Source organism: Ahaetulla prasina, chromosome 1, assembly GCF_028640845.1.
Source record: "Ahaetulla prasina isolate Xishuangbanna chromosome 1, ASM2864084v1, whole genome shotgun sequence".
Classification (NCBI taxonomy): Eukaryota; Metazoa; Chordata; class Lepidosauria; order Squamata; family Colubridae; genus Ahaetulla; species Ahaetulla prasina.
This window is the reverse complement of record NC_080539.1, coordinates 365,542,900-365,570,889: the sequence shown is the minus strand read 5'-3', so window position 1 is coordinate 365,570,889 and position 27,990 is coordinate 365,542,900. Positions and strand designations below refer to the sequence as shown.

The 27,990-nt window shown below is 43.2% G+C and overlaps 1 protein-coding gene across 1 annotated transcript; it reads right to left on the bottom strand.

Moving 5' to 3' along the window:
- Window positions 1-106: 106 nt before the first annotated feature.
- On the bottom strand, window positions 107-27,785 carry COPE (COPI coat complex subunit epsilon). The gene is made up of 10 exons (XM_058163471.1): window positions 27,595-27,785; window positions 24,764-24,826; window positions 22,183-22,283; window positions 19,997-20,149; window positions 17,786-17,839; window positions 15,432-15,513; window positions 12,685-12,840; window positions 8,870-8,938; window positions 3,568-3,642; window positions 107-396 (listed from the first exon to the last, which is right to left on the bottom strand). The coding sequence occupies exons 1-10, from the start codon at window positions 27,700-27,702 to the stop codon at window positions 349-351; spliced, it is 909 nt and encodes a 302-aa protein (XP_058019454.1). The 5' UTR covers window positions 27,703-27,785; the 3' UTR covers window positions 107-348.
- Between the last annotated feature and the right edge of the window lie 205 nt (window positions 27,786-27,990).

Below are 27,990 nucleotides of genomic sequence, written 5' to 3'. Positions count from 1 at the left end.
CTCGCAGCTTTGTGAAAAAAAATGCCAAAGAAACGGCTGTGGGGGCCACCTGGAAGAAGAAGAGGCTCATCAATAATTTGATAGAAAAAGTAGATTGGAAACTGTCTCACAAGCAAACCTAATGGAGGATTTATTGGGAATGTCGAAAAGTTTGGCATTTCCGAGTCTCTATTCCACCAGGTCTTTGCTTAAAACAGGAGACCAAAGATAACTGGAGAAACCGCATCGGAAAACCCTGGATTGCTTTGCTCTCAGGGAAATGTCCAGTTTTTACTAGGCCAGAGAGAGTGATTCCTAGGAGACGCTTGGGCTGAATCCAACTTCTCAAGATGCTGCAGATTTGAGGCATCATGCACAGGGAGTGTACTGTAAGGCCAGGCGGTCAAAGTCATTCTCCTTTATAGCCCAAAAAAGAAAGAAAGAAAGAGTGAGAGAGAGAAAGAAAAGTTTACATTCTAAGGCAGGGGTCACCAACCTTTCGTACCTCAGGGACCACTAAATTCATAATTTTAAATCCTAAGGACCAGTAATATGATTTTTTAAAAAAAGATAAATAGTATTTAGTGCAGTATAAAAAATGCAAATAATTTTTCTGCGGACCACCAAAATTTTCTTGTGGACCACCAGTGGTCTATGGACCACTGGTTGGTGACCACTGTTCTAAGGGGAGAATCAAATCCACAATGCAACAGCTAAACAGGCCAGTACAGGCAGCCCTTGACATACAACATACAACACCGACCCGTATGCTCACACAGAGAGGGCCTTCTCAGGGTGCCGTCCACCAAGCAATGCCAAGGCGGAAGCCAGATTCACTTAACAACAGGGTTACTAACTTAACAGCTGCCATGATTCACTTAACAACAGGGTTACTAACTTAACAGCTGCCATGATTCACTTAACAACAGGGTTACTAACTTAACAGCTGCCATGATTCACTTAACAACAGGGTTACTAACTTAACAGCTGCCATGATTCACTTAACAACAGGGTTACTAACTTAACAGCTGCCATGATTCACTTAACAACAGGGTTACTAACTTAACAGCTGCCATGATTCACTTAACAACAGGGTTACTAACTTAACAGCTGCCATGATTCACTTAACAACAGGGTTACTAACTTAACAGGTGCCACGATTCACTTAACAAACGTGGCAAGAATACGCAAGAAAGATACTTAAAGGAATGGGAAAAATGGATTGACTATATTCAACGTAGATATCAGACTAAGAGTTATCAGATTGTTTTTGAATGATTATGATGTATTATTCTTGATTGTTTTGGGGAAGTTAGGAATTGATGATTGTAGGGTATAATTAAGTTGGGATGAAATTTTTAGCATATGTTTGTTTTATTTTTAACTATTCCTTGTGCCGTTCCGGGAAGTCAGGGGAGGGGTTGTGAAGGAGGGAGAGGAGGGGGGAAAGGGAAAAATTTTGTAAAACTTTTGAATTAAAAAAAAAATAAATGCAAATAATTTTTCTGCGGACCACCAAAATTTTCTTGCAGACCACCAGTGGTCTATGGACCACTGGTTAGAGACCACTGTTCTAAGGGGAGAATCAAATCCACAATGCAACAGCTAAACAGGCCAGTACAGGCAGCCCTTGACATACAACATACAACACCGACCCGTATGCTCACACAGAGAGGGCCTTCTCAGGGTGCCGTATAATGTAAATGCCACTGGCGGCCCCAGGAAGGGAATAAATAAATACAACAGTTCATTTAGTGACCATTGAAAGTTACAATGGCACAGAAAAAAAGTGACTCAAGACCATTATTTCACACTTACGACTGTTGCAGCATCCTGACGGTCACGCGATTTACATTTGGATGCTTGACAACTGGTTCATACTTAGGACGGTTGCAGTGTCCTTGGGGGTCACGGGATCAACTTTTGCAACCTGGCAAGCAATGCCAAGGCGGAAGCCAGATTCACTTAACAACCGGGTTACTAACTTAACAGCTGCCATGATTCACTTAACAAACGTGGCAAGAATACGCAAGAAAGATACTTAAAGGAATGGGAAAAATGGATTGACTATATTCAACGTAGATATCAGACTAAGAGTTATCAGACTGTTTTTGAATGATTATGATGTATTATTCTTGATTGTTTTTGGGGGAAGTTAGGAATTGATGATTGTAGGGGTATAATTAAGTTGGGATGAAATTTTTTTAGCATATGTTTGTTTTATTTTTAACTATTCCTTGTGCCCGTTCCGGGAAGTCGGGGGAGGGGTTGTGAAGGGAGGGGAGAGGAGGGGGGGGCAAAGGGGGAAAAAATTTTGTAAAACTTTTTGAATTAAAAAAAAAAAAAAAACCTGGCAAGAAAAGTCGTAAAATGGGACAAAACGGATTTAACGGATTTCTCGCTTAGCAGCATAAATTCGGGGCACAATTGCGGTCGTACGTCGAGGACTACCTGTAAAATTGTAAACTGCATTAATGCAAGTTGTGTGTCCTGGTCAAAGGACACGAAACGGTCCCACTTGTCTACGCTGGCTATTTCAGAGTTGGGAGTGTCGTGTCCAATTCTGAGCATGACGTCTTCAAAGGAACATAAAAAAAATTGGAGCTTTGGGAGAAGCAGCACTTAAAGGAGCCTGATCTGTTTAATTTGCAAAACAGAAGAGGTATGACAGCAACCGATCAATACAGGTAATCCTCAATTTATGACCACTATTTCCGTTGCTACGTAGTGCGGTTGCTAAGTGAGTCACACCCGTTTTACGACCGTTCTCGCCAGGGCGGTTAAGCAGTCATTCTCCATTTGCAAGATTCTGACAAATGAAGTCAATGGGGGAAGCTGGAGTCACTTAATGGTTGCATGGTTCATTTTAACAACTACAGGGATATTAAAATCAGCTGTGACTCATTTAACTGGTCCCAGTTGTGGTTATAACTTGAGAACTGCCTGCATTGCTTCTCTGCTGCCTGAGGAACCCCCAGAACTGGACTCCTGAAGGAATGCATTCAATGAAAATTGAACCATTATTGCATTTGTTCCCAATGAGTGGTGCCTAGAGGTGAAATGCTCACCTCCCACTCAGAAGGTCGAGAGTTTGACCCTAGGCAGGTGGCAGATGTTGCTTTATTACGGGGCAAAGAGTAAATATTTGCTGTGAACTCCGCATAGGTGTCAGGAAGGGCCTTCGGCCAGTAAATATTCAGCTCCACTCAGTTATCCTGTCTCCATCCCGAAACAAAGGGATTAAAGCAGTGGCGTCAAACTGGCAGCACAGAGGCCGGATGTGTCGCCAGCAAGCCACGCCCACCCCAGCTCTGCAAAGGGGAAAAAACGTTGCAATATGTCACATGACGGCAACATGACGCCGCGCGTTTTGACACCCGTGGATTAAAGGGTGGTAAAAAAAATTCATTTGCTCCCATACTTGAATCTGATGAAAAGACTTGTTTTATAGCACTGTATGGTGGGGTTAAGAATTTGCAATGTTGGACAAACGACAAAACAGGGTTTTTTTAAAAAAAAAATCCTCCCTCTTTTTCCCTTCCCCTCTCCACTCTCAGAAGGCAAAGCCGAGGAGGAGAGATGCTTTACCTTAGCTTGATACTCCTTTATGAACGGGTGGCTCTTATGGGCATCCTTGAGCTGCGACAGGTAACGGTTGGTCACCTAAAAAAAAAGGAAAGAGGGGACAGAACCCAAGCGGTGAATAACAAAAACAAGGGGAAAGAAAATCTCCTGCGGGGAAAGGAGAAGAGCAAATTCCGCTCCCAAAGGACGAGGCCGCTGGAATGGGAAAAGCCAGCCAGCCATTCTTCCGTGTCAGCGGGAAGGCTGATTGAGAACTGGGCGACCTCTCACCTTTCCCACGCAGAGGAGGGACTCCCAAAAGACGTGGTCACGAGAGGAAGGAGGTCAGGAGAGCTGCCCCGAAATGCACGGAGATCGGCTCCTTGGGTGAGGAAGCTGGAAAGGACCATCGATGGAAGAGCAAAGAAAAACTTTCCTAGCCATTTCCTTTGCAACAGCTGGCTGCATGCGTGCCTGTCTTGTGGCCAGGGGTCAAGGGAGGAAGAGATGGCCAGGGCTCCAACAAGGGGAAGAAAGGGTCAGTTCCCATTCCCACCCCGCTTGCTAAAAATGGCAGTGGGGAGAGGAGCCAAGCTCATCAAGGACAGACCGGCAATTAATTATCCCTAATGAGTTAACTTCTTCTGTCTTGAGAATTCTGCAGTCGTGGCCAAACTTGTGGAAAGCTTTTGGGAAAAATGTATTTTCTAAAACTAGCTAATAACACCACTTTTTTTTTTTTGAGTAGTACCATAAAATTATACATCAATGGAAAGACAATTTAACCAAGAATGTAATGCAATAACTTTTATGAAGGATTTCTTATTAGAATATCAGTTACAGTAGAAAGAAGAAAAGTGAAACACTAGAAAAAACTGAGATAGACAAAAATTATCACCATGTCACTTAATGCTTAGTTGGGTAACCTTTAGCATGAATTACGGCCTTATAATGTCTTCCCATGGAGTGAACGAAGTCTTTTAGTTCTGCAGCTGTTATAATGTGAAACCAAGATTGAATGATTGTTTCTATTAACTGGCTTTATTGCTGGGTCGCTTCTGACTAACAAGTTTCTTTAGTTGGCTCCATAGATTTTCAATTGGGTTAGGTAAAGGTTCCCCTCACATATATGTGCTATTCGTTCCCAACTCTAGGGGGCGGTGGTCATCTCCGTTTCAAAGCTGAAGAGCCAGCACTGTCTGAAGACGTCTCCGTGGCCAGCATGACTAAACACCAAAGGCGCATGGTATGCTGTTACCTTCCCACCAAAAGTGGTCCCTATTTTTCTACTTGCATTTTTTACGTGCTTTCGAACTGCTAGGTTGGCAGAAGCTGGGACAAGTAACTGGAGCTCACCACATTATGCGGCACTAGGGATTCGAACCGCTGAACTGCCGACCTTTCGATCAAGAAGCTCAGCATCTTAACCACTTCCCTTCAATTGGGTTAAGGTCTAGGCTATTCCCAGGCCATTCTAGCAGTGGAATATGATTATCTTGAAACTCCCCCCAAAAGTGGTGTTATTAGCCATCAAACCTCACTTTTCCCAAAAGGTTTCCACAATTTTGGCCACTACTCTAGACTTGGAAAGAGTCCTTTAAGGCCTTAATTTCATTGCTGAGTGTAGGAATCCATTAAAGGAACCGGAATAAGTGGCTCTTCAGACAGAACTATGCCTTTCAACCTTGGCAACTTTGGGGGGGTCCTGGGAGTTGAAGTCCGCTCCTCTTAATGTTGCCAAGGTTGAAAAACATCAGCTTAAAGTCATCTAGCCAATGACTCCTGAATAAAAATCTCACAAAAAGAAAAAAAAAAGGCACGATAGGATTGAAAAGATACCTGGACACACACACAGAGACAGACAGAGAGAGAGAGAGGGAGGGAGGGAGGGAGGGAGGGAGAGAGATCAGCTTGATCTATGTGCCCATCAAGTGCCTTGAGCTGAATTTTATTACTATATTTTTCGGACTATAAGACCCACTTTTTTTGCCTCCCAAAAGGGTGTGAAAATGTCTCTGCGTCTTATAGACCAAATATTGGTGAAGTCCTGCCCAACCCTGGCCGATTTTTTTGCCTCTGCATGCCCTGTTTTCGGGCCTTTTTTCCAGCCTGTTTTTGAGGTTTTTGAGGCTTTTGAAAGCCTCAAAAACAGGCTGAAAAATGCCTCAAAAATGAGCCAAACTCCCCTCAAAAATGGGCTAAAAAAAGCCCGGAAAAATGGTCCGGAAAAAGGCTGGAAAAGGGCTTAAAAAAGGGCCAAAAATGGGGCACACAGAGGCCAAAAACTTTTTGAGGTTGTTTTCCTCTTCTAAATTTAGGTGCGTCTTATAGTCCAAAAAAATACGGCATTTGGCTCTATCTGGGGACTGTGGTTGTTCTGGTTGCAGGAAGGTCCAAGATCCTTGAAATTCTTCACCCAATTTGCATATTTGGGAGGAGGTTTTAAAAGAGAAGGGAGGAGGTTTTAAAAGAGGAGGTTTTAAAAGAGGTTTTTAACCTCTACTGAGGTTTGTCCTTGTCTCTTGACTTTTCCACTCCTGGAAAAATAATCTGATTTGTAGGATTTTTTTAAAGAGAGCGATTTTGCTCTGCTCTTCAGTCCCTGAAAAAGGTAAAAATATGTTGGATTCACTCATGGGGGGGGCACAGCCAAAGAGGCTTATAGTTATCCTGAAGAGGCAGAAATAAATCACTCATTGGAATGAGAGATTTAGAATCCTGGCTTACATTACATCAGAACATTTCTCTCCTCTTATCTAAGTAGTGATTAAGGCTTCAAGTAACATCTGGGGGAAGAAGATACTGGTGTTTCCCTGAAAATAAGACCTCCCCAGATGATAAGACCAATCGGGCTTTTGAGCGCATGCACTAAAATAAGTCCCCCCCCAAAATAAGCCCTCCCCAAAAATATTTAAACACATCCGCAGCCGGTCCCGCCATTTCCTCTGATTAGGGTTAGGGAGACAGAGCTGGAAATCAGGTAAGATGGCAAGAGGAGCCCCGCCTTGCTTCACGTGCCCCAAAATAATAAAACCTCCCCGAAAATAAGGCCAAGCGCTTATTTCGGGGTTTAAAAAAATATAAGACAGGGTCTTATTTTCAGGGAAACACGGTAGATCCATCCAAAAGGAACAATGATGAAAAACTAACAAGATTGCATCTGCAAATTCTGCATGGCTAAAATTTCTCATCTGGAGTTGGGAAGGTTTTTTTTAATATGTATTTCAATTCTCTTTGGCTTTTTTCTTGCAGAACTCAAGTTTCATTTTCAATCACAAATCAGGGGTGAAATGCTCCCGGTTCAGACCGGATTACCCGATCCGGTAGTGATGATGGTGGGTGGTTCGGAGAACCGGTAGCAAAAATCCCTGGGGCCCCCCATGCCCAGTTGAGCCGTGCGATCATCAGAGGTTGTTTTTTTTTTACTTTTAAAAGCATTTTTTCTTCGGCCAAAAAAAAATGCTTTTAAAAGTTAAAAAAAAATCCTCTGATGATTGTGCGGCTCAGCTGGGATTGTCAGAGCCTTTTAAAAGCATTTTTTCTACAATCTCTTTGGCCAAAGAGGTTGTAAAAAAATGCTTTTAAAAGGCTCTGACGATCCCAGCTGGGTTGCCTGATCGTCAAAGGCTGATTTTTCTTTTAAAGGGAAAAAAATGCTTTGAAAGAAAAGTCTGACGATCAGGCAGCTCAGCTGAGGTCATCAGAGCCTTTTAAAAGCATTTTTTAACAACTTTTTCGGCTGAAGAGGTTGTAGAAAAAATGCTTTTAAAAGAAAAAAAATTTAAAAATTGGTCACGCCCACCCAGTCACATTACCCCCACCACCACCAAGCCACGCTCACAGAACCGGTAATAACAAATTTTACATTTCACCACTGTCACAAATACTATATTTGCAGTATAAAAGGGACAACTGTGAACTGTGAATTGACTATCCTCCCTTTGTCCAAGTAGATGGTACATTTTGGATCTGGAAACTTTCCTGAAATGATTGGTCAGAGATGAAGGATTACTTAAGCTCCTTGAACTCTTATACTAGCCAAAAAGAGATGGCTGTAGGTACTAGTACAGGTAGTCCTCGAGTTACAATCATAATTGAGCCCAAAATTTATGTTGACAAGCGAAACATTTGTTAACGTACACTGAGAGCATATGCACCAAGACAAATTCCTTGTGTGTCCAATCCCACTTGGCCAATAAAAAATTCTATTCTATTCTATTCTATTCTATTCTAGAAACATTTGTTAAGTGAGTTTTGCCCCATTTTATGATTTTCCTTGCCACAGTTGTTAAGTGAATCATTGAGTTTGTTACGTTAGTAATACGGTTGTTAAGTGAATCTGGCTTCCCCACTGACTTTGCCTGTCAGAAGGTCGCAAAAGGAGATCACATGACCCCGGGACACAGCGACCGCCATAAATATGAACCAGTTACCAAGCATCTGAATTTTGATCATGTTACTATGGGGATGCTACAGTGTAAGTGTGAGAAAGGATTTCTAAGTCACTTTTTTTTAGTGCCATTATTTTTTTTATTTATTTATTTACATTTATATCCCGCCCTTCTCCGAAGACTCAGGGCGGCTTACAGTGTGTAAGGCAATAGTCTCATTCTATTTGTATATTTACAAAGTCAACTTATTGCCCCCCCAACAATCTGGGTCCTCATTTTACCTACCTTATAAAGGATGGAAGGCTGAGTCAACCTTGGACCTGGTGGGACTAGAACCTGCAGTAATTGCAAGCAGCTGTGTTTTAATAACAGGCTTCTTACAGCCTGAGCCACACCGCGGCTTATAACTTTGAATAGTCGCTAAATGAACTGTTGTAAGTCGAGGACTACCTGTAGTCCCTGGCAATTGTAGTCGTAAGTCGTGACAGTCATAAAGCAGGTCATTATGTGACTGACCTCACATTGTATGACTTTTTGTGACAGGGAACCCCTTGTTCACTATGAGGTTTTGCCAGAAACCGAGAGTAAATGCTATTTTTTAATTAATTAATTAATTAATTAATTAATTAATTTTATATTGCCGCCTATTCGCCCATGGGGACTCAAGGCAGCTTATAGAATGTAAGAATTTTCCGGTCAAAATGTCATAAATTGCAGGTTGTGAGAAAAGGACACTGCAAACGTGGCCATGTTGCCACAGGAAGGGTTGGTGGTTGTCAGAACTTGGGAACCAGATCGTAAATATCTTTTCTGGGGGCCCGTTGTAACTTTGATCAGTTGCTAAGCAACCGGTTGTAAGTCAAGGACTACCTCAATGGTCAAAAGAGTTGAAATGCTTTCCCCTCCCCTCCAAAATGCAAACAAGCAGCGCCTACCTCTGGAGTTTTCCCCAGGTGTTGTGAGAGGACTACAAAGTTGATCAGAGTCTCAGGATGGCTGCTGTCCTGAAAGGGGAGAGAAGCACAAAAACCAGCACTGAATAAGACCACAATATGCTGTTGTCATATTGTGACAAGGGGAATTACTGAGTCTGTCCTCTGCAACCCAACAAGACAGACACAGACTTCAGAGGATAATTAGAACTGCAGAAAAAACACGAATCAAAAAGAGGGCTGTGAAAATATTTACAGACCCCTCGCATCCTGGACATAAACTGTTTCAACTCCTACCCTCAAAACGAGGCTATAGAGCACTGCACACAACTAGACACAAGAACGGTTTTTCCCCGAACGCCATCACTCTGCTAAACAAGTAATTCCTTCAACACTATCTAACTATTGACTAAGTCTGCATTACTAGTACTATTAATCTTCTCATTGTTCCTATCTTCCCATTTAGGACTGTATGACTGTAACTTGTTGCTTACGATTTATATTGATTGATTCCTAGTATGATTTGATTGCTTATTTGTACCCTATGACTATCATTAAGTGTTGTACCTTATGATTCTTGACGAATGTATCTTCTATGTTCACTGAGAGCATATTCACCAAAGACAAATTCCTTGTGTGTCCAATCACACTTGGCCAATAAAGAATTCTTTCTTTCTTTCTTTCTTTCTTTCTTTCTTTCTTTCTTTCTTTCTTTCTTTCTTTCTTTCTTTCTTTCTTTCTTTCTTCCTTCCTTCCTTCCTTCCTTCCTTCCTTCCATCCATCCATCTATCTATCCATCCATCCATCTATCTTGTCTTCCAGACAAAAGTTCCTTCATCAAGGTAGCTGACGACTATCTTGGAGGACTCAAGAGCAGAGAAATTATTCACCATCATCTGGTACTGAAATTGAACCACACAGACTAAGAATTTCTGCAAGCCAGGAAGGAAGCAACTATTTTATTTTTCAGACAAGCCACTGATCCATCTAGGCTAGGATTTATTCCAATGGAGAACAGATCCTGCCTGTACCGGATCACTTGCAATGACCCAAAGATTCCAAATTTGAAACTTCCAAAATCCTATAATTGAAGAGGATTATTTCCGCCATGAAAGTCCTGCTCAGGACAGAAATCCAAGTATAAGTATCCTCCACCAGACAGCTGTCTAAGACAGCTGTTCAAGGCTCATTTCCACTACTAAATTCCACCACTGATCCTTAGGAAAAATTTTTTGCTACTGTTCAATTGGAATCTGCCTTCTTTGATTTAAATCCAGTGTTTCTCAATCTCGGCAACTTTAAATTGTGTGTTCTTCAATTCCCAGAATTCCTCATGGGCTGGGAATTAAAATGGCTGAGTTTGAGAAACTCTGATTTTGGATCTTCTGAGTCATATCTTTTGACACCTGAAAAACGCTATCAATCACACGTATCTGCGACTATGTGCCCTGTATGTTGCTTATGTTTTCTTTGCAGGCTAACTGCATTCCCACTGCCCAAAGTTTGATCCTGACCTGAGGGTTGACTCAGCCTTCCGTCTTTCTGAGGTCAATAAAATGAGGACCCAGATTGTTGGGGGCAAGATGCTGATTCTGTAAAAACCACTTAGAGAGGGCTGGAAAGCACTATGAAGCGGTATATAAGGCTTAATAGCAATTGCAATTTTTGCACCCAATCAATAAAATAATAGGCAGAAATGGCAAAAATCTCTGCTTACTTGAAAGACTATACACAAGAAAAATATATTTTAGAATGGAAAATGTGGATTGATTATATTCAAAATAAGTATCAGATAAAAAAATATTGAATAGCATATGAGTAAATTTAGGAAATATTTTGTATTAGATATATTTTTGAAGGAGAGGGGAATTGAGAGTGTGACTAAGTGTGGTGTGACTAGAGATTATAATTTAGGAATTATTTTGGATTATGATTGTTAGTTTTGATACCCTGCATTTTGTTCTGGGAAGTCGGGTGGGGGTGGGGGTAAGGGGAGGGAACTGGGGTGGGATGAGGGCAGAGGATGGAGTGATGGTTAATGTATAGGGATTATTGAAGATGTATAAATATAATTAATGTAGGGTCGGGGGATGTAGGGTCGGAATGGTGGGGAGGGAGAAAGGAGGAGAGAATAGGAGGTAGGAAAGAGGAGAAGAGGAAGAAAGAGGGATAGAAGAGGGAGAGGGAAGGTTTAGGGCCGAGGGAGGGGAGGATGTAGATAAAAGAAGGGGAGGAAGGCTCGAAAGTAGAAGGTAGAAGAGGGAAGAGAGTTAAAAGGAGGGGGTGGTGACTGGGCAAGCCCGACTAATTGTATATGACTGTACATTGGATGAGTTGTTGGATATGAATGTAAAAATAAAACTTTTTTAAAAAATCAATAAAATAATAAAGTAAGGAAAAACTAAGCATACCCATTTTCCTCCAGCACCTCTTATAAACTGATTTTAAACTGAAGCACCTCATTGCCCTTTTCATCACATATTCTTAGATTCTTGAAGTTTCAGGGGAAAAAATGGTGCTCAGAACAGGATACAGTACTCAAGAGGGATCTGATCAAGATTGAATGAAAAGTGATTTTGGAAGTATATTTTGACCCATGAAACTTAAAATTGTGTTTGCCTCTTTTGCAGCCACGTGATACGTTGACCAACGATCCATTTTTGATTGACTGCACTCTTCACTTCTCCTACTGTCCAGTCAGGTAGCTCCTGTCCTATAAACTGGGTATCTGATGCTGGCAGTTGAACTTCAGTGTTTCTGCAGACTGATCAAATCCCTCCTCTCCGACCCCACCCATCATGGAAGGAATTAGGATAACAAACTGATTAGGTCACCAATTTGCAAAGAGTAGGTAGAACTGCGGTCCAGAAACAGGATTCAGGTCTTTCCCATATGGGAATCTGCACGGATATGTGATATATATCATGACTTTGATGCATTAACAGTGTAGTTTGCATCAGACTTAATGCAACTACACAACGGCATAATTCCCACAATGGTAACATGGTGCTTCAGTCGAAACTTTGATGCTACTGCAGTCTGCAGAAGGTCTCTAGACTCCCTAGAGCAGCGATGGCTAACCTTTTCCGGATAGAGTGCCCAAAGCAAGCACGTGTGTGAATGCATGCATGTGCGCCCAAACCCCCAAAATGCAATATATGTGTGCAACCCCCCTTGCGCCCACCCTGGCCCCCTGCACATGCATGCGCAACCCCCATTTGCGTCCCGCCCCGTGCATGCGCACGCAACCTCCCACACACACCCTGCTGCCCACATATGCACTGCAGAGACCTGACAACCTGTTGGCTGGCGCACATGCATGCGCGGCACAGCTGAACTGGGGCAACGGCTCATATGCCCACAGAGAGGGCACTGTGTGCCACCTGTGCCATAGGTTCGCCATCACGGCCTAGAGCCTAGATTGTGGTTTTGGAAGAAGTCACTTGACAGCCCTTGAACTGCAAGGAAATCAAATCAGTCAATCCTAAAGGACATCAACCCTTTGATGTCTTTGGAAGGATTGATACTGAAGCCGAAGCTCAGTTGCTTTGGCAACCAAATGAAAAGAGAAGGACTCATTGGAAAAGACCCTGATCTTGGGAAAGACTGAAGGCAAAAGGAGAAGATGAGATGATTAGATAGTGTCATCAACTCAAGGAACATGAATTTGGGAAGCTCCAGGAGACAGTGGAGGATGGAGGTGTAACACTGTGCTATGGTCCATGGGATCGCGAAGAGTTGGACACGGTTTAGCGACTGAACAACAAGATTCTCAACTCCTGACTTCCTTTCAGCCAGAATTCTGGGGAAGAGCCCACCTTGTCAAGAGCCTCCTGCAGCACCCCTTCGGCATCTTCCCATTTGCTCTGTGCCATGTAGCAGGCAGCTTGGCCATTCAGGAGCAGCAGTGTGGGTGACCACTTCTCTGACATCTCCTGGAAGATGTAATAAGCGTCCTGCAATTTTTCACCACCCTGCAGAGCAAAACATTGGGAAATCCTTAGGAGGAGGAACAACCCTATTTTAAACAGTTGGCATGCACATTCATGATGAACAGTCAGTGCCTTAGAAATGCCCCATTCTGTAAATTCAATGGTGAGGATTTAAACCATTTCAGGATTATCACCTAACGTAAAAATACTTCCGTTGACAGAACTACCATCAGCTGGAGGAGAATGATGATGGTCTAGACCAGGGGTCTCCAACCTTGGCCACTTTAAGACTTGTGGACTTCAACTCCCAGAGTTCCTCAGCCAGCAAAGCTTTGCTGGCTGAGGAATTCTGGGAGTTGAAGTCCACAAGTCTTAAAGTGACCAAGGTTGGAGACCCCTGGTCTAGACTAGAGTAGGGGTTCCCAACCTTGGCAAGTTTAAGAGGTATGGACTCTCAGAATGCCCCAGCCAGCATGCTGGGAGTTGAAGTCCATATGTCTTAAACTTGCCAAGACTGAAAAACACTTCCTACGTAATTCATCAACTCATTTTTGGCAGAGCTGTTTTCTCTCTCCCCCATTGAAACAAATCCCAAGAAATAGCTATTTGTACCCAGCATAACCCAGCATTGGATCCTGGTCCCGAGGCAGAATTGGAATGGGGACCATCCGACAGGGTTGACACGTCTCCCTTGGAATGACTGGAGAGTCCAGGGGCTGAGGATGATGCTGTCCCAGGCCCCACCAGCATTGGAGAAGATAGTTGACCAGACGGGGAACTGCCTGCCTTCACAAACGTAAGAGGATGGGGGTGGGTTGGTGTCTTTGTTGGGAACAGTTATTTTGCTTTGGCACACTCTTTCCCAGCCTTTGTAAACTCTGCTTCGAACTGTGTTTCTGCCCTACGGACTCTGGCCTTGCTTATGGACTGCGGATCTTGACCTGTGGACCTTGAACCTTATTTGTGACTTACGGACTCTGCATCTTGTTTCTGGACTACAGACTTCCCCCCTTGCCTTGTGACATCCACTCTGGTAACTATTGGCTTTCGTTTGTGAGACTGTGTTGCACTGACTGTGGGCGGCTGCCTTCAGGAAGGTTTGGGGGTGGAGCTTTACCAGCCGTTGTATGGCTGTTTTTCATGGGATAGCAGAGCAATGAAGCAATGAGCAACCTTTATTGAAGGTTTATCTGTCTAGACCACCTGGACAGGGAGTTGCCAGTCCCAACATCCTGATAACTCAGGAATATTGTTGTGGTCTGCCAGCAGCAGTGGAGCTGGCAATGGAGTCAGACAGCGATGAGGCTGAGGAAGAACATGGGCCAGTCCTGGAGGCTGGGGAAAGCCCAGATGAGGGCTCTGCGTCGGAGGCAGAGGTGGAGCCAGGGCCATCAGGGAGTGATGTGCAGACTCCGGAGCCTCCAGAAGCTGACAGTAGTGAGGCAGAGGAACAGGAGCCTGTTCCTAATGCACGCATGAGAAGAGCTGCCAGAAGGCAAGAGCAGCTAAAGCAAAGAGGATGACTCGGGAGTAGGACCAAGAGATGATTGGCCCCTCCCATAAGGCTTAAAAGACCAGCAACGGTGTTTGGGCTCTTTGCTGGAAAACAACGTTGATAGCCTTGCTTCTTGTCTTGCTGCATTTATTTCTTGTCGGCATCTTCTGCTTTTGAACTTTTGCCAAGAAAAGCCTTTGGAAGTTTGCCTAATTAGACCAAGGTTGGTGATAAGACTGAAGAATTGTGTTCTGAAGAATTTGCTTTGAGTTAGTTTGGATGAGGCTGAGAATGAGTTTAATTCTCAGCTGTTCTAATAAAGTCTATTTGTTTTTGAACTGATTGCGTTTACTACTACCTATTTGGGCCTGGGTCACAACAACTCTGTCTCCTAAGATTCTTGGCTAGGCTGACCCATCCGTGGAAATCCCAGTAGCTGCTATTCCACTGTTTAAATTCTCCAGGTGGCTGAAAACTGGATCACCTTTCTGCCTGGGTCTCACCAGGATCCAGGGAGTTGCTTTGGAAAGGTTCACCCCTGCTACATTAACTCTTCCTGGGGTGGAACATAGTCTGCGTTCCTAGGAGGGAGCGATTGCTTTTCAGAAGGGAAGAGGCTGCAGAGCTTGGAAAGTTTGGCTGATAGGAAGGAGGTTAAAAGGGCTCCTCCCTTGCTTTCTCTACAGTATATCTATAGTTATGCAAATAGTTGCTTTAATCTGGCAAAGCTCTGTCTACAGGTGAAGAATAAAGGCAGCTAGTCTTAAGTACCATATTTTTCAGACTACAAGACGCACCGGAGTATAAGACACACCAAGATTTTGAAGAGGAAAACAAGAAAAAAAAATAGTTTTTGGCCTCCCCGGCCCACAGGAGCATTCTGCAGGCCTCCCAAACCCTCTGAGCACCCCATTTTTGCAAAAAAACTGTTTTTGGTGAAAATGGGACATTTGGGGCAGGGTTTTGGGACGCCAAAAATGGCTGCATTCAGTGTATAAGACGCACCAACATTTGCACCCTCTTTTGGGGGGGGGGAGTGCATCTTATACTCAGAAAAATATGGTAACTCCATGTGTTGTTCTTGGTTCTTGGGGCCTGACACTTCCCTTAGTGCCCAACTGCCACGGACGGCACCTACCATTGCAAGATTCACCCATGCAGTTGCCAGCTGCGTCAGCGTTGAGTCCTCATCTTGCTCCTGCATCTTCTTAAGCTCTTTTCTGAAGAGAAAGAAGAAAGAAGAGGGAAGCACTTGAGTTGAAAAACCTCCTTCAGGCCTGTCTGCAAGATTTGGGGCGTCATGTGTCAAACGACTCAGGGAAGATGCCCTATTTTATGCTGATTCGTTGCCCGCAACCTCATCATTTAAAATGGACAATAAGTTTTATTTCCATTTTCCAACATCATATTTATGTAAAAACTATTATCCATCATTAATCATTAATTTTATTTATTATTTTTTTTAAAAATAGACAATAAGAAGGATTGAACGGGGCTGCCTGGAAATGGAGTCATAGCAACTGGACTTCCTGCCTCTTTGATCTGAAAGGTTTCGCCGCTTATCCAAGGAGTTTCCTCAGTCTGATTAAACGGGGAACTTTTACTTGCAAAGTTAGGCCTCTCCTTACTGACCCCAGGCTGTCTCCTAAAGCAGGGATTCTCAACTAGCATTCCATCACACATAGGTACGGCATGGGCTTGTTTCTAGCGCGCCACAAGATTTTTCTCGTGTTAGTTTTTTTTCAAATAATTTTTGTATGATGTATATTCTGAATAACCCATATAGTCAATATAGTACTGATGCTAAAAAAAAATGTGTAATTTCCTCTGAAACCACATCTTAACACTTTTAAAAATATGTGTATTGTCTATAATCGGGATGGTGAACATGTGCCAGAGGTGGCGCACAGCGCCCCTGTCAACTAGCCTCAGATCAGTGCTTAAGAAAATAAAGACCCAACTCCATCATTTTGAAGAAATTGGTAATTTATACTAAGCAAGTCTGAATGCTGAACAGGCAAAGCCAGAACTGGTTCGGAGCTCCCACGTAACACCTATCCTGCGCAGACTGCACTGGCTGCCTGTTGTTTTCCGGGTGCGCTTCAAGGTATTGGTTACCACCTTTAAAGCGCTCCATGGCTTAGGACCGGGCTACTTACGGGACCGTCTACTGCCGGCCTCTATCTCCCAGCGTCCGGTGCGTTCCCACAGAGAGGGACTCCTCAGGGTGCCGTCAGCCAAACAGTGTCGACTGGCGGCCCCCAGGGGGAGGGCCTTCTCTGTGGGGGCTCCTACCCTGTGGAACGAACTTCCCCTCGGGCTTCGACTACTACCTGACCTTAGGACCTTTCGCCGCGAACTTAAAACCTATTTATTTCATATGGCTGGACTGGCCTGATTTCAATTTTAAATTTTAATTGAATTGTTGATGGGTTTTAAATTTTGTAATTTTATGGGGTGTATTGTCATTTTAAATTTTCTGGCATATTTGAATTAGTTTTTTAAGGGACGTTTTAATTATTGAGTATGTTTGTTTGTATTTTATTTGCCTGTTCACCGCCCTGAGTCCTTCGGGAGAAGGGCGGTATACAAATTAAAACATTATTATTATTATTATTATTATTATTATTATTATTATTATTATTATTATTATTATTATTATTATTATTAAGTAAATCAAAACCACAGAGTCATATCCTCTCCTGAACCCTCCCCCTACTAGAGGTCATACAGTAATAATCCAATGTCGTCTTCCTCCTTGGCCACGTGTAAGTTTCACTTCTGATATTCTCCCTCTGTCAATCTTCTGGATGGAATGCGAAGCAAGCAGCTGCTGTTACATTCACACGGCAAACACAGTTCAAACGGCTGTTTAAAAAGGCTTTCTCCCTCCCCCACACATGCAATGTTAGCCGAACTGCTGGGAACAGTAAAAACCTCCCCCCTCCTCCATAAATCATGTAAGACACTCAGTAGAGCAAACTTTTAACAAGGTAATAAAACAGTAAACCAGACTAGTAGGAGAAATACACTTAATTAAAGCGGAGGCTGACAGCCCCCTCTGATGGCACACAAGCCATCACCCCAGTTCAGTTCTGCTGCGCATGCGCGCACGCCTCCCACCAGCCAGCTGGTCTTTGGGTCTCTGCCCTGCATGTGGGGGGGGTGGCATGCGCGTATGCGCGGGGGGGCAGGGTTCATGCAGGGGGCCACACGCACATGTGCCTGGGGTAGGGCGCATGTGCGGGGATTGCGCATGCTTTGGGCACTTGGCCCAGAAAAGATTAGCCATCACTGGCCTATAATTTTCTGGTATGCCACAGAATGACTGCTACATTCAATGTTTTGCTGATGTTTCAAAAAGATTGAGAATCTTTCCTAAAGATTTAGGAGATAACCCACCCCTTCTAATAAAATATTTCAATTCATTTCAATGAATAAATTAAAAAAAAATAGGCAGGAGGGATGATGCTGGCAGGCTGGGAAACTTACCGGGCCAAATCCAGACGATCCAGTTTTAGTAGGATCTGGATGGTCATGGCCATGCTGGAAAGAAAGAGAGCATTTTAGGGCCGTAGAGGAGGCAGATCACAGGGGATTTACATGCGCTCTGAGTCTGTTTGTTCAATTCCTATGGCTGCCTATCTCAATCAATGACTCTGGTATACAGTTAAGGGGTCCTTCTGCACTAGGGGTTTATGCTCAAGGAGCAGGTGAGAACCATGGCTAGCCAGCAGCCTTTACACAAATACGTCCAAATAATATAATATAATATAATATAATATAATATAATATAATATAATATAATATAATATAATATAATATAATATAATATAATATAATATAATATAATATAATATAATATAATATAATATATATAATATAATATAATATAATATAATATAATATAATATAATATAATATAATATAATATAATATAATATAATATAATATAATATAATATAATATAATATAATATAATATATACAATCTATCTAATCTATTTATTATGCTGCCCATCTCCCCTATAAGATGATATGGGTGGCATAAAAATCTATTAATTAAATACTAATAAGTAAAACCTGTGCACCAACTGAGCTCTTTCTATGAATGGGAGATCAATTAACGGACTCTCACACCTCAGTAATTTATTTCTGTGACCTTTGACTTTTCGTATTACAGGCAGTCCTTGACTTATGACCTGCAATTAGGACTTGAACTTCTGTTGCCAAGTGATGCGATCATTAGCTGAATCATCACATCCTTAAACAAACCACACAATTATTAAAGGGAATCGCACCGTTGCAAAGCGAACCTGGCTTCCCCCATTGACTTTGTGGGAAGACAGCTGGGAAGGTCACAAATGGCTATCAGGAGACTACAACTGCTGTAAAAGGGTGACAGATGCTATATGTCTTAATTTAATTGTGTGGCCATGAGGAACTCCTATGGTTATAAACCAGTGGTGAAATCCTCTGCGGATTGCTGCTTGTTCTGTCCCCCCCCCCCAACCACAACCAAGAAGACACGCGAGCTGACTATATCTGCTAGCAATTTATTCCTACGACAGATATCAGTTATGGCAACGAACCTGCGATTGCCTGCCAAGTTCTCTTATCTCCTCAGAAGCCAGTGTAACTGCACTTCGTTGCTGGAGCAACCAAGAGTTCAGAAATAAACAGAAATCCAGAAGCCAAATTCTTAGTCTCGAAATATTGCAGCCAAAGTTTCCAAGAGTCAGTTTTTGTCCGTCACAAGAAGTTATAGAGCAGCTCCTCCTGCTTTTATACCCTGTGGGGTGTGGCTCCGTGACTCAGCACTCTCTAGGCCTGCCCCACCCCTTCTTTTGTTGTTCCCGCCACTCCTTTCTGCGATGCCTGGAATTTAACCAGGACTGATTGTCAGCAGCTGGGTCTTGAGGTGTTGCTTGGGAAGGGGAAGGTGTGAGAGAAAGAGGCCTCGTCATCTCCTCCACCTGGCCTGCCTCTGGAACCTGGAGCGGAGCCAGAGAGGAAGATCCTGCAGAGGGAAGCCCTGTCGGCTCTTCCCCCTCACTCTCTGAGTCACTCTCTGCCAGGAGGCCAGGCTCGAGAGCCGAAGACACAACACTATTAGTTTGCTGCCTGCGCATGCGCAATGCGCGCCAAAAGCACGCTTTGCACAGAAAAAGAAGACTTAACAAGCTAGGTAGAAGAGCGAGGGGGAAACAGCTGTGCTGCGCGATTTAGCTTCACTTTGAAAGCAGGATTTCCTGCTTTCTAGTGAATATAAACCATGCGGCACAGCTGATCGTCGGAAATACCGGTTTACTCGAACGGGTGCGAACTGCTAGCATTCCACCCGTTATAAAAGTCATAAGTTTCTTTTTTTTTTTTAACACCATCATAACTTTGAAGTATTGCTAAATGAATTGTCGTAGGTGGAGGACTACTTGGTGATTCACAAACTAAATTAAGAGGGAAAAAAGAATCTTCCCCTAAGGGAAACATACCATTACTTGAGTACATAAGGTAGAAAGCATTTCTTACCAATAGGATGAGGACAATCGGGTGTATAGGTTGTGATTCAATCGATGGGATGAGTTGTAAGTTCTTCTTTATGGAAATAACAATTGTTCTAAAGAAACTGGTGGGAACTGACAATGGGATCCAGGCTTGCACATGGTGGATCTGAGAAAACGAGGGTGGGCCCAAACCCGCTTACCATTCCAAGCTTTCCCCCTGGTGAAGGGTCCGTAGCGCCGCATCAGGATTCTGGTCGTGGAAGTAGACCGAAGCCGCCATCAGCAGGAAAGTGGTATTAGTGACCTCCATGCTCTTGCTCATCTTCTTATCTAATTCTGCCACAATTGCATCCCTGTAAAAAGAGAGGGGGAGGTCAAATAAATGTCGATCCCCTCCACCTAAAATGGGAGCAGCCGCCAAATTCACTATGAGCAGCTTTTCAGAGGCCCAAACCTCCTCCTGCAAAATTTGGCAGGAGGAACATTAAAATCATGGAACGTTCTTGACATGTAATTCTAAGATTGCTCAGAAAATAGAATAGAATAGAATAGAATAGAATAGAATAGAATAGAATAGAATAGAATAGAATAGAATAGAATAGAATAGAATAGAATAGAATAGAATAACAGACTTGGAAGGGACCTTGGAGGTCTTCTAAGCCAACCCCTTGCTTAGGCAGGAAACCCTACAACATTTCAGACAAATGGTTATCTAATCTCTTCCTTTAAAACTTCCAGTATTGGAGCATTCACAACTTCTGGAGGCAAGTTGTTCCATTGATTAATTGTTCTGTCAGGAAATTTCTCCTTAATTCTAAGTTGCTTCTCTCCTTGATTAGTTTCCACTCATTGCTTCTTGTCCTGCCCTCAGTTGCTTTGGAGAACAGCTTGAAAGTACAGGTAGTCCTTGATTTATGACCGTAATGGAGCCCAGAATTTATGTTCCTAAGTGAGACATCTATTAAGTGAGTTTTGCCACGTTTTATGACTTTTTCCGCCACCTTTGTTAAGTGAATCGCTGCCGCTCTTAAATTAGTAACACGGTTGTTAAGTGAATCTGGCTTCCCCATTGACTTTGCTTGGCAGAAGGTCGCAAAAGGGGATCACAGCCAGGACCCTGGTGTCGTGTCCCACTCCTCCGGTGACGGCCGGGTCAGGGAAATCCGAATCAGGCGTGCCTCTGCAGCTCTGCCAAAGTCCTAGCAAAGTCCTCAAGGCAGGCAGGAGACCAGAAAGTGACTTCAGCAAGATATGTTAGACTTTGCCCGACTCAGAGAATGCCAGAAAGCAGGTCCTTTATATAGGCCATGGGGTGTTGCTCCATGACTCAGCACTTATCCAGGCCTGCCCCTCCCTTCCTTCTGTCGCTGCCGCCTATCAATTCTTCTGAAGCGAGGGTCACTCCAGTCTGCAGCTGTTGGCAATTGACCTTCCTCAGGCTCACATGCTGTGGGGGAGGGGGAGGGGTCTAGTTGCTCCGTTTGCCTGGGCATGGAGCCAGAGCTGGGGGCTGGAGGTACTTCTTCCTCCTCAGCCTGTCTGGGCATGGAGCCAGGGCTGGGGCCAGGAGACATAGTAGGACATTCCTCAGCGTTCGGAAGCAGATAAGAAGGCCCCGGCTGCGGTGAAAGCGGACGAGACACAACACCTGGGACATTGCAAGGGTCATAAATACGATCCAATTGCCAAGCACCCGGATTTTGATCATGTGAATATGAGGATGCTGCAGTGGTTGTAAGTGTGAAAAAACTGTCGTATGTCACTTTTTTTCAGTGCTGTTGTAACTTTGGTTACTAAACGAGCTGTTGTAAATCGAGGACTACTTGCATTTACCATACCACTTAACATTTTCTTCAGCTGTGATTATTTAATTAAATAATTAAATTATTTAAAGCTGGCTTATTTTTACTACCTTTCTACTAGTTAACTACAAGTTCATTTTTGTAGAATAGGTAGACCTAGACTTCAAAAAGGAACTTGTGACTTAGTTTTGATGACCAGACAGGATAAATTATGAAATAAAGAAAAATATGTAATTCAGAGAGAAAAAAAAATCAAAGTATTATATTAATAAATGTTGTGAAGAATATCAGAAGCCGCTTCTTTATACTCTTCGGTTGCTATTCTATTTTTCTTTAACTTTTTTCTTCTCTTGCCCTTCTTGCTTTTTCAATTTCTTTTGGTTTTTTTTGTTTACTGTCTATTGGTTTGGTTTAGCTTTTGCAATCTTTTTTTTAATGTTTTAACAAAGATTATACTTCACAAAAGAATCAGCCTAGGTTTAGCCAGCCAAAAGGTGCTTTGATATAAAATTTCCTGCAGCTTTGTGAAGAAGACACAAGAATTATCCTCGCAGGAGATCATAACACTCAAGTCCCAGATTTACCTCTGGCTCTCTTTGGAGAGGTATTCAGCAAACATCCGGACGGCCTGGAGCTCTGGACAAGCCCTGGGCTTGATTTCATCCAGCACCACACCATATTTACGCTGTGCAAAGGAGGAGGAAAAAGAGATTCCTGTTTATACCATGAGCAAAACTGAATGTTGCAGGCAAAAAAAGGAGTATCAATAAAGGATAACATTTTGTAGCTCAGGGTTGAAATGAGGGATATTTGGTGCTCTCTGAGCTTGGTTGGTTTTTTTTCCAATGTTTCATTATCCAAACTACATTATCACCAAGATAGTCCCTCAAGTCTTTAACCTAAATTTTAAGTTGCCTTTGCCAATGAGCAAACAGCCAACATGAAAATGTACAATTCAGTTGCGCATGTTCTTGCTTCAAAGGTTCCTACTAACAAACAATGGACACTAAACCTTTGGTTTGTCAGTATGTCATGTGAACCAGGACCAGACTATTGATTTTTGAAGAAAGAAGGTTAGAAGAGAACCAAACACACTGTGGCTTGTTCCTCTGACTATTCAGGGAGGAACACTGCAGCACATCTAAGAGAAATGGGCAGGTGCTTGGATTCAAAGCAGAACAGGGCCCTCAGAAGGGTGCTGCCAATTCTAAGTACCTTCTTAAGGAGGTTGCATCTTTTAGAAGTTTGCAGAACAGTCTTGCGGTCCCAGGAACTAATGACATGACATGACATGAGTTAAAGAGTATTAAGGCATAACCATGTTGTCCCACTCTTTCTCTACCTCCTTCATGCGTGTATCTCTGAAACGACCCAACTACCACATGAGCCTAGAAAAAAGCCTTTTTTTAAAAGAAGGAATCAACACTTGTAACAACTACAGCCAGGTAAACCCCACCCCAACTCCAGAATATCTTCTGGTCCATATTCAAATACTGTAACTATAAATCCCTAGGTCTAGGGGTATCTGTTACAGTGGTTATGTCTGCAGACTTGGCAGGATTAGTTTGAGATGTATTCCCAGACTCTTGAGGAGCTGCCTTCAGCTGCTCCTGTGAGGTATTTCCGGTTCCTGTCATATGTAGATATATACCTGTAATGATGGCTTGCTGGACGTCTCTTACGATTAAAACTACTTGAAACAGTATCTGCCAGGTATGGTAAATTTATTTTATTTATTTATAATTTAATTTCTATACTTCCCTTCTCCCGAAGGACTCAGAGCGGTTTACAGCCATGTTAAAACTACAAATACAAATAACTATTTTAAAAGCGAATTAAAACCAAATATTTAATGGCCTGATCAACTAAAACAGTCAAAGACCGACATAAAACCCGTTTAAAATTGCAATTAAAATTATACTTAGGCTAGTCCTGCACGATGAAATAGTAGAGTCTTCAGTTCACATTTGAAGGCCCGGAGGTTGGGGAGTTGGCGTAACCCCGGAGGCAGCTCATTCCAAAGGGCCGGTGCTGCCACAGAGAAGGCTCTCCCCCTGGGGGCCGCCAACCAACATTGTTTGGTCGACGGCACCCTGAGGAGGCCCACTCTGTGGGAGCGCACAGGTCGTTGGGAGGCTATCGGTGGCAGAAGGCGGTCTCGTAATAAGTAAAAAAGTCAAGATGGGAGCCATGAAGCAGAGATGGGCGGCTGGGGGTTCGCAGGAGTTCAGGGGAACCTCTAAGATTCTGTGCAGTTTGGAGAACTTCCAAATCCCACTCCTGACTGGCCCTGCCCCCACCCACCCCTCTCAGGAGTCTCCACATGGCCCGTTTTGGATGCAGGTAAGTGCAGGGCATGCATGGAGGCTCGGGGAGGGCGAAAAATGGGCCTACCGGAAGTTCGGGAAGGCCTCCGGAGCCTGGGAAGGCCATTTTTACTGGAAGTTCGGGAAGGCCTCCAGAGCCTGGGAAGGCCTGGGCTTGGGAAGAAAGCCTCCCGAGCCCAGGGAAGGCAAAAATGTTGCCCCCCCCGCCCCCCGGGTGTGGTGCAGGAGGCCGATTAGGCCACGCCCACCCAGCAACCAGGCAGAGAACCCCTTGCTAAAATTTTTGAAGCCCACTCCTACCATGAAGGGTCAATAGAATCTTTGCCTCAACATGTTGTCTTTATTAACCATACCCTCTGGACATCCATCCTAGCACCCCAGTTAAAACAGATCTGTAAAACAGATTGGAGAAGTTTCCTGGGGCCAATGGAAACTGCAGTCAAATAGCTAGAGCAGGGGTCTGCAAACTTGGCTCCTTTAAGACTTGTGGACTTCAACTCCCAGAATTCCCTTTGCTGGCTGAGGAACTCTGGGAGTTGAAGTCCACAAGTCTTAAAGTTTGCAGACTCCTGAGCTAGAGAATAACAGATTCTCCAGTTTGGGGGAAGCACCTAGAATCTGGATTAATAGCTAGTAATCAAAGGAGGCTGCTGTCGTATAGGATTTAAGGTACTGTTGCTATTAATCATAATTCTCTTGAGGTAGTTAATTTCTGTTTGAAACTGACTGGAAAAAAAATCCACATAAAAACACGAAACTGCACATTTCAGCTCAAGGCACATGTATAGCAGCTGCCATTTTTTGCACTTTCTCAAATCATTTGATGAGCTTGGCCTACCTGCGCGATGTATGCACGATACAGGAAGATGTCCCTCTCTATTTCTTTTTCTGGACTGGATGGCTAAAAACGGAAAAGAAAATTCTTTCCATAACTATACACACATATGCACAATAAAGCACAACCCCACCTCACTCCCTCAAAGTCACAGAACACCTTGGGACCAACATCTTTACTGCTTTATCAACTAAAATAGAAAAAGTCTACTTTTTGGGTGCAGTGGTTTCCAGATACCTTCTTTCAAATTCACAGCAGCCATAGCCACCATGGAGAATAACAATGGATGCTGGGATTAGTAGTTATAACATTCAAAAAGCCATTGTTTGCCCATTCTGGACTAAATGAAGATATCATATAGCAGGGGTCTCCAACCTTGGCCACTTTAAGCCTGGAGGACTTCAACTCTCAGAATTCCCCAGCAAAGCTGGCTGGGGAATTCTGGGAGTTGAAGTCCACCAAGCTTAAAGTGGCCAAGGTTGGAGACCCCTGTCATATAGGACAATTCTGGGAGTTGAAGTCCACCAAGCTTAAAGTGGCCAAGGTTGGAGACCCCTGTCATATAGGACAACTCTGGGAGTTGAAGTCCACCAAGTTTAAAGTGGCCAAGGTTGGAGACCCCTGTCATATAGGACAGACCCCTGACCTATATGACAGCCCTTGTCATATAGGACATATAGGAGACCCCTGTCATATAGGACAGGTTGGATACCCCTGTCATATAGAACACATTTTTTTGTTCCTATAACCCCATTTCAGAGTATTATAAGCCTGTGGTGAGAACCAGGTTCCTTAGCCATTTAATAGGCTCTTTAAATATTAATAAACATGAAAGCAGAAAAAGTCAGTCCTCAAGCCTGCTCAAAGATTAAGGCACAGGAAACGAGGGAGATAAAAATGAATAAACAAAAATATAATTTATATGGTTTAAATCAGATTTTAGAGCCACTCCAAACTGCTTTGTAAAAAAATGTAGTTCTATACAGCTTTATGAATGTAACAATTACTTTGTTTGCTTTGCTAACACAGGCATAGGAGGCAAGTTAACAAACAGGGTAACTGAGAATAGAATAGAACAGAATAGATAATAGAACAGAATAGAAAATTAGAAAAGAATAGAACAGAATAGAATATTATATAAAATAACAGAGTTGGAAGGGACTTTGGAGGTCTTCTAGTCCAACCCCCTGCTTAGTAGGAAACCCTACACCACTTCAGACAAATGGTTATCCAACATCTTAAAAACTTCCAGTGTTGGAGCATTCACAACTTCTGGAGGCAAGTTGTCTCACTGATTAATTGTTCTCACTGTCAGGAAATTTCTCCACAGTTCTAAATTGCTTCTCTCCTTCATTAGTTTCCACCCATTGCTTCTTGTCTTGCCCTCAGGTACCCTCACGTCTTTAAAGATATGCAAAAACACATCTTTTTATATTTATAAAAATATAATTTAAAAGTTGTGGATGGATGTTCTCTTACCAAACAACAGTAAAAATATTCTCTGATCGGCATGTGCTTTCAATGCCAGACACATAGAACTTTACCAAGCATGATCTCCCCCAAAGCATCCTTCTGATCCTCCAAGGACTGCACCCATCCTTGCTGTGATTGAGTCAATCCACCTTATTTTTCTTTCCTTCTCTTTTTCCCAGTTCAGTCTTTGCATAAAGTGTTTCCACAGTATGATCATTTGAGCCTGGTCATTTGCACCCTTCCTCCCCCAAGTGAGAACGTTGAATGGATTTGTTCTATGATCTGTTTGCCTGTACTTTCCTTGGTATTCTGTCAAACTATTGACTAAATCTGCACTACTATTAATCTTCTCATCGTTCCCATCACCAATCTCTTTCCACTTATGACTGTAACTTTGTTGCTGGTATCCTTACGATTTATACTGATATTGTTTCCTGATTGCTTATTTGTAGCCTATGACTATCATTAAGTGTTGTATCATTAAGTGTTAAATTTGTACCCTATGACTATCATTAAGTGTTGTAAGTGTTGTACTTTAATGTAGGTATCTTTTCTTTTATGTACACTGAGAGCATATGCACCAAGACAAATTCCTTGTGTGACCAATCACACTTGGCTAATAAAAAATTCTATTCTATTCTATTCTACTCTGTTCTGTTCTAGAGTTCTATTATATTCTAGAATTCTATTCTATTCTATAATTCTATTCTATTCTATTTTATTCTATTGTAGAATAGATAGTGGGAACTATCTCCCTTTGCATGTAAATGAGTCTATCTCATATATTCGTTTCACCTTTTAAGTTGCATTCCTGAAATAAATGAACTTTTGCACGATATTCTAATTTTTCGAGTTTCACCTGCCTCCCTTTGTCAGTAAACATACATTCAACACACACAAAAGTGCTAGAGAAGTTTCCCGTGGATGGACTTCAGCACAAATCCAAAAACTCAAGAAGACGAAACCTCTGGTTTCGGTAACCGGCCCAGACTGGATCCTGTATCATATCCCACCTTTCTGCTTAATAGAAGCACTCAAGATGCCTATTTAGTCTTGAAACTTCTCAGATATGTGTGGTTGGGATGTAATCACGGAATCCTCGGGTTGGAAGGGACCGTAGAGGTCTTCTAGTCCAGGGGTCTCCAACCTTGGGCACTTTAAGCCTGGCGGACTTCAACTCCCAGAATCCCCCAGCCAGCTTTGCTGGCTGGGGGATTCTGGGAGTTGAAGTCCGCCAGGCTTAAAGTGCCCAAGGTTGGAGACCCCTGAGCTAAAGGACATCCAAGGCAGCGATTTAACCGACTGGCTCATTTCGCGCCCCCCCCCCGAATTTAACCCCGAGATCCCGCTCAGCGCTTCACCTTGACTCGCTGCGCTTCGTTGATGGCCGCCTGAAAGGCCCCGATGTAGAAGTTGTTCCTCACGTCGAAAAGCTCGTCGGCCTCTCCGGAACCCGCAGGAGTCGCCATCGCGCGCGCGCGTGTCCCTTTCAAGTCGGCCGCAAACCCGACACGTCTTCGCCTTCCTCGCCCTTCCGGCGCAAGGCTCTGCGGAGAAACATCCCATTGGCTGGTTCCTCTTTTGCCCCGCCTGGGCAACGAGGACGAGGGAAGGAGAGCGAGGCGGACCAATCGGAAACAGAAGAAAGAAGATGTTTGGCGAAAAGCTTCCTGGGAATTGGAGTCAGGGCAAGGAGGCCTATCCGCCACCCGGCGCATAGAGATAGAAATGAAGAGTTGGTACTCCAACCGTGTTTA

Excerpts from the sequence above, each read along its gene's own strand:
- COPE (XM_058163471.1), bottom strand. The coding sequence starts at position 27,702 with ATGGCGACTCCTGCGGGTTCCGGAGAGGCCGACGAGCTTTTCGACGTG. Across the intron at positions 22,284-24,763 it reads ATCGTGCATACATCGCGCAG|CGTAAATATGGTGTGGTGCT; the intron begins GTAGGCCAAGCT and ends TCCTTTGCACAG. Across the intron at positions 3,643-8,869 it reads ACCTGGGGAAAACTCCAGAG|GTGACCAACCGTTACCTGTC; the intron begins GTAGGCGCTGCT and ends CTTTTTTTTTAG.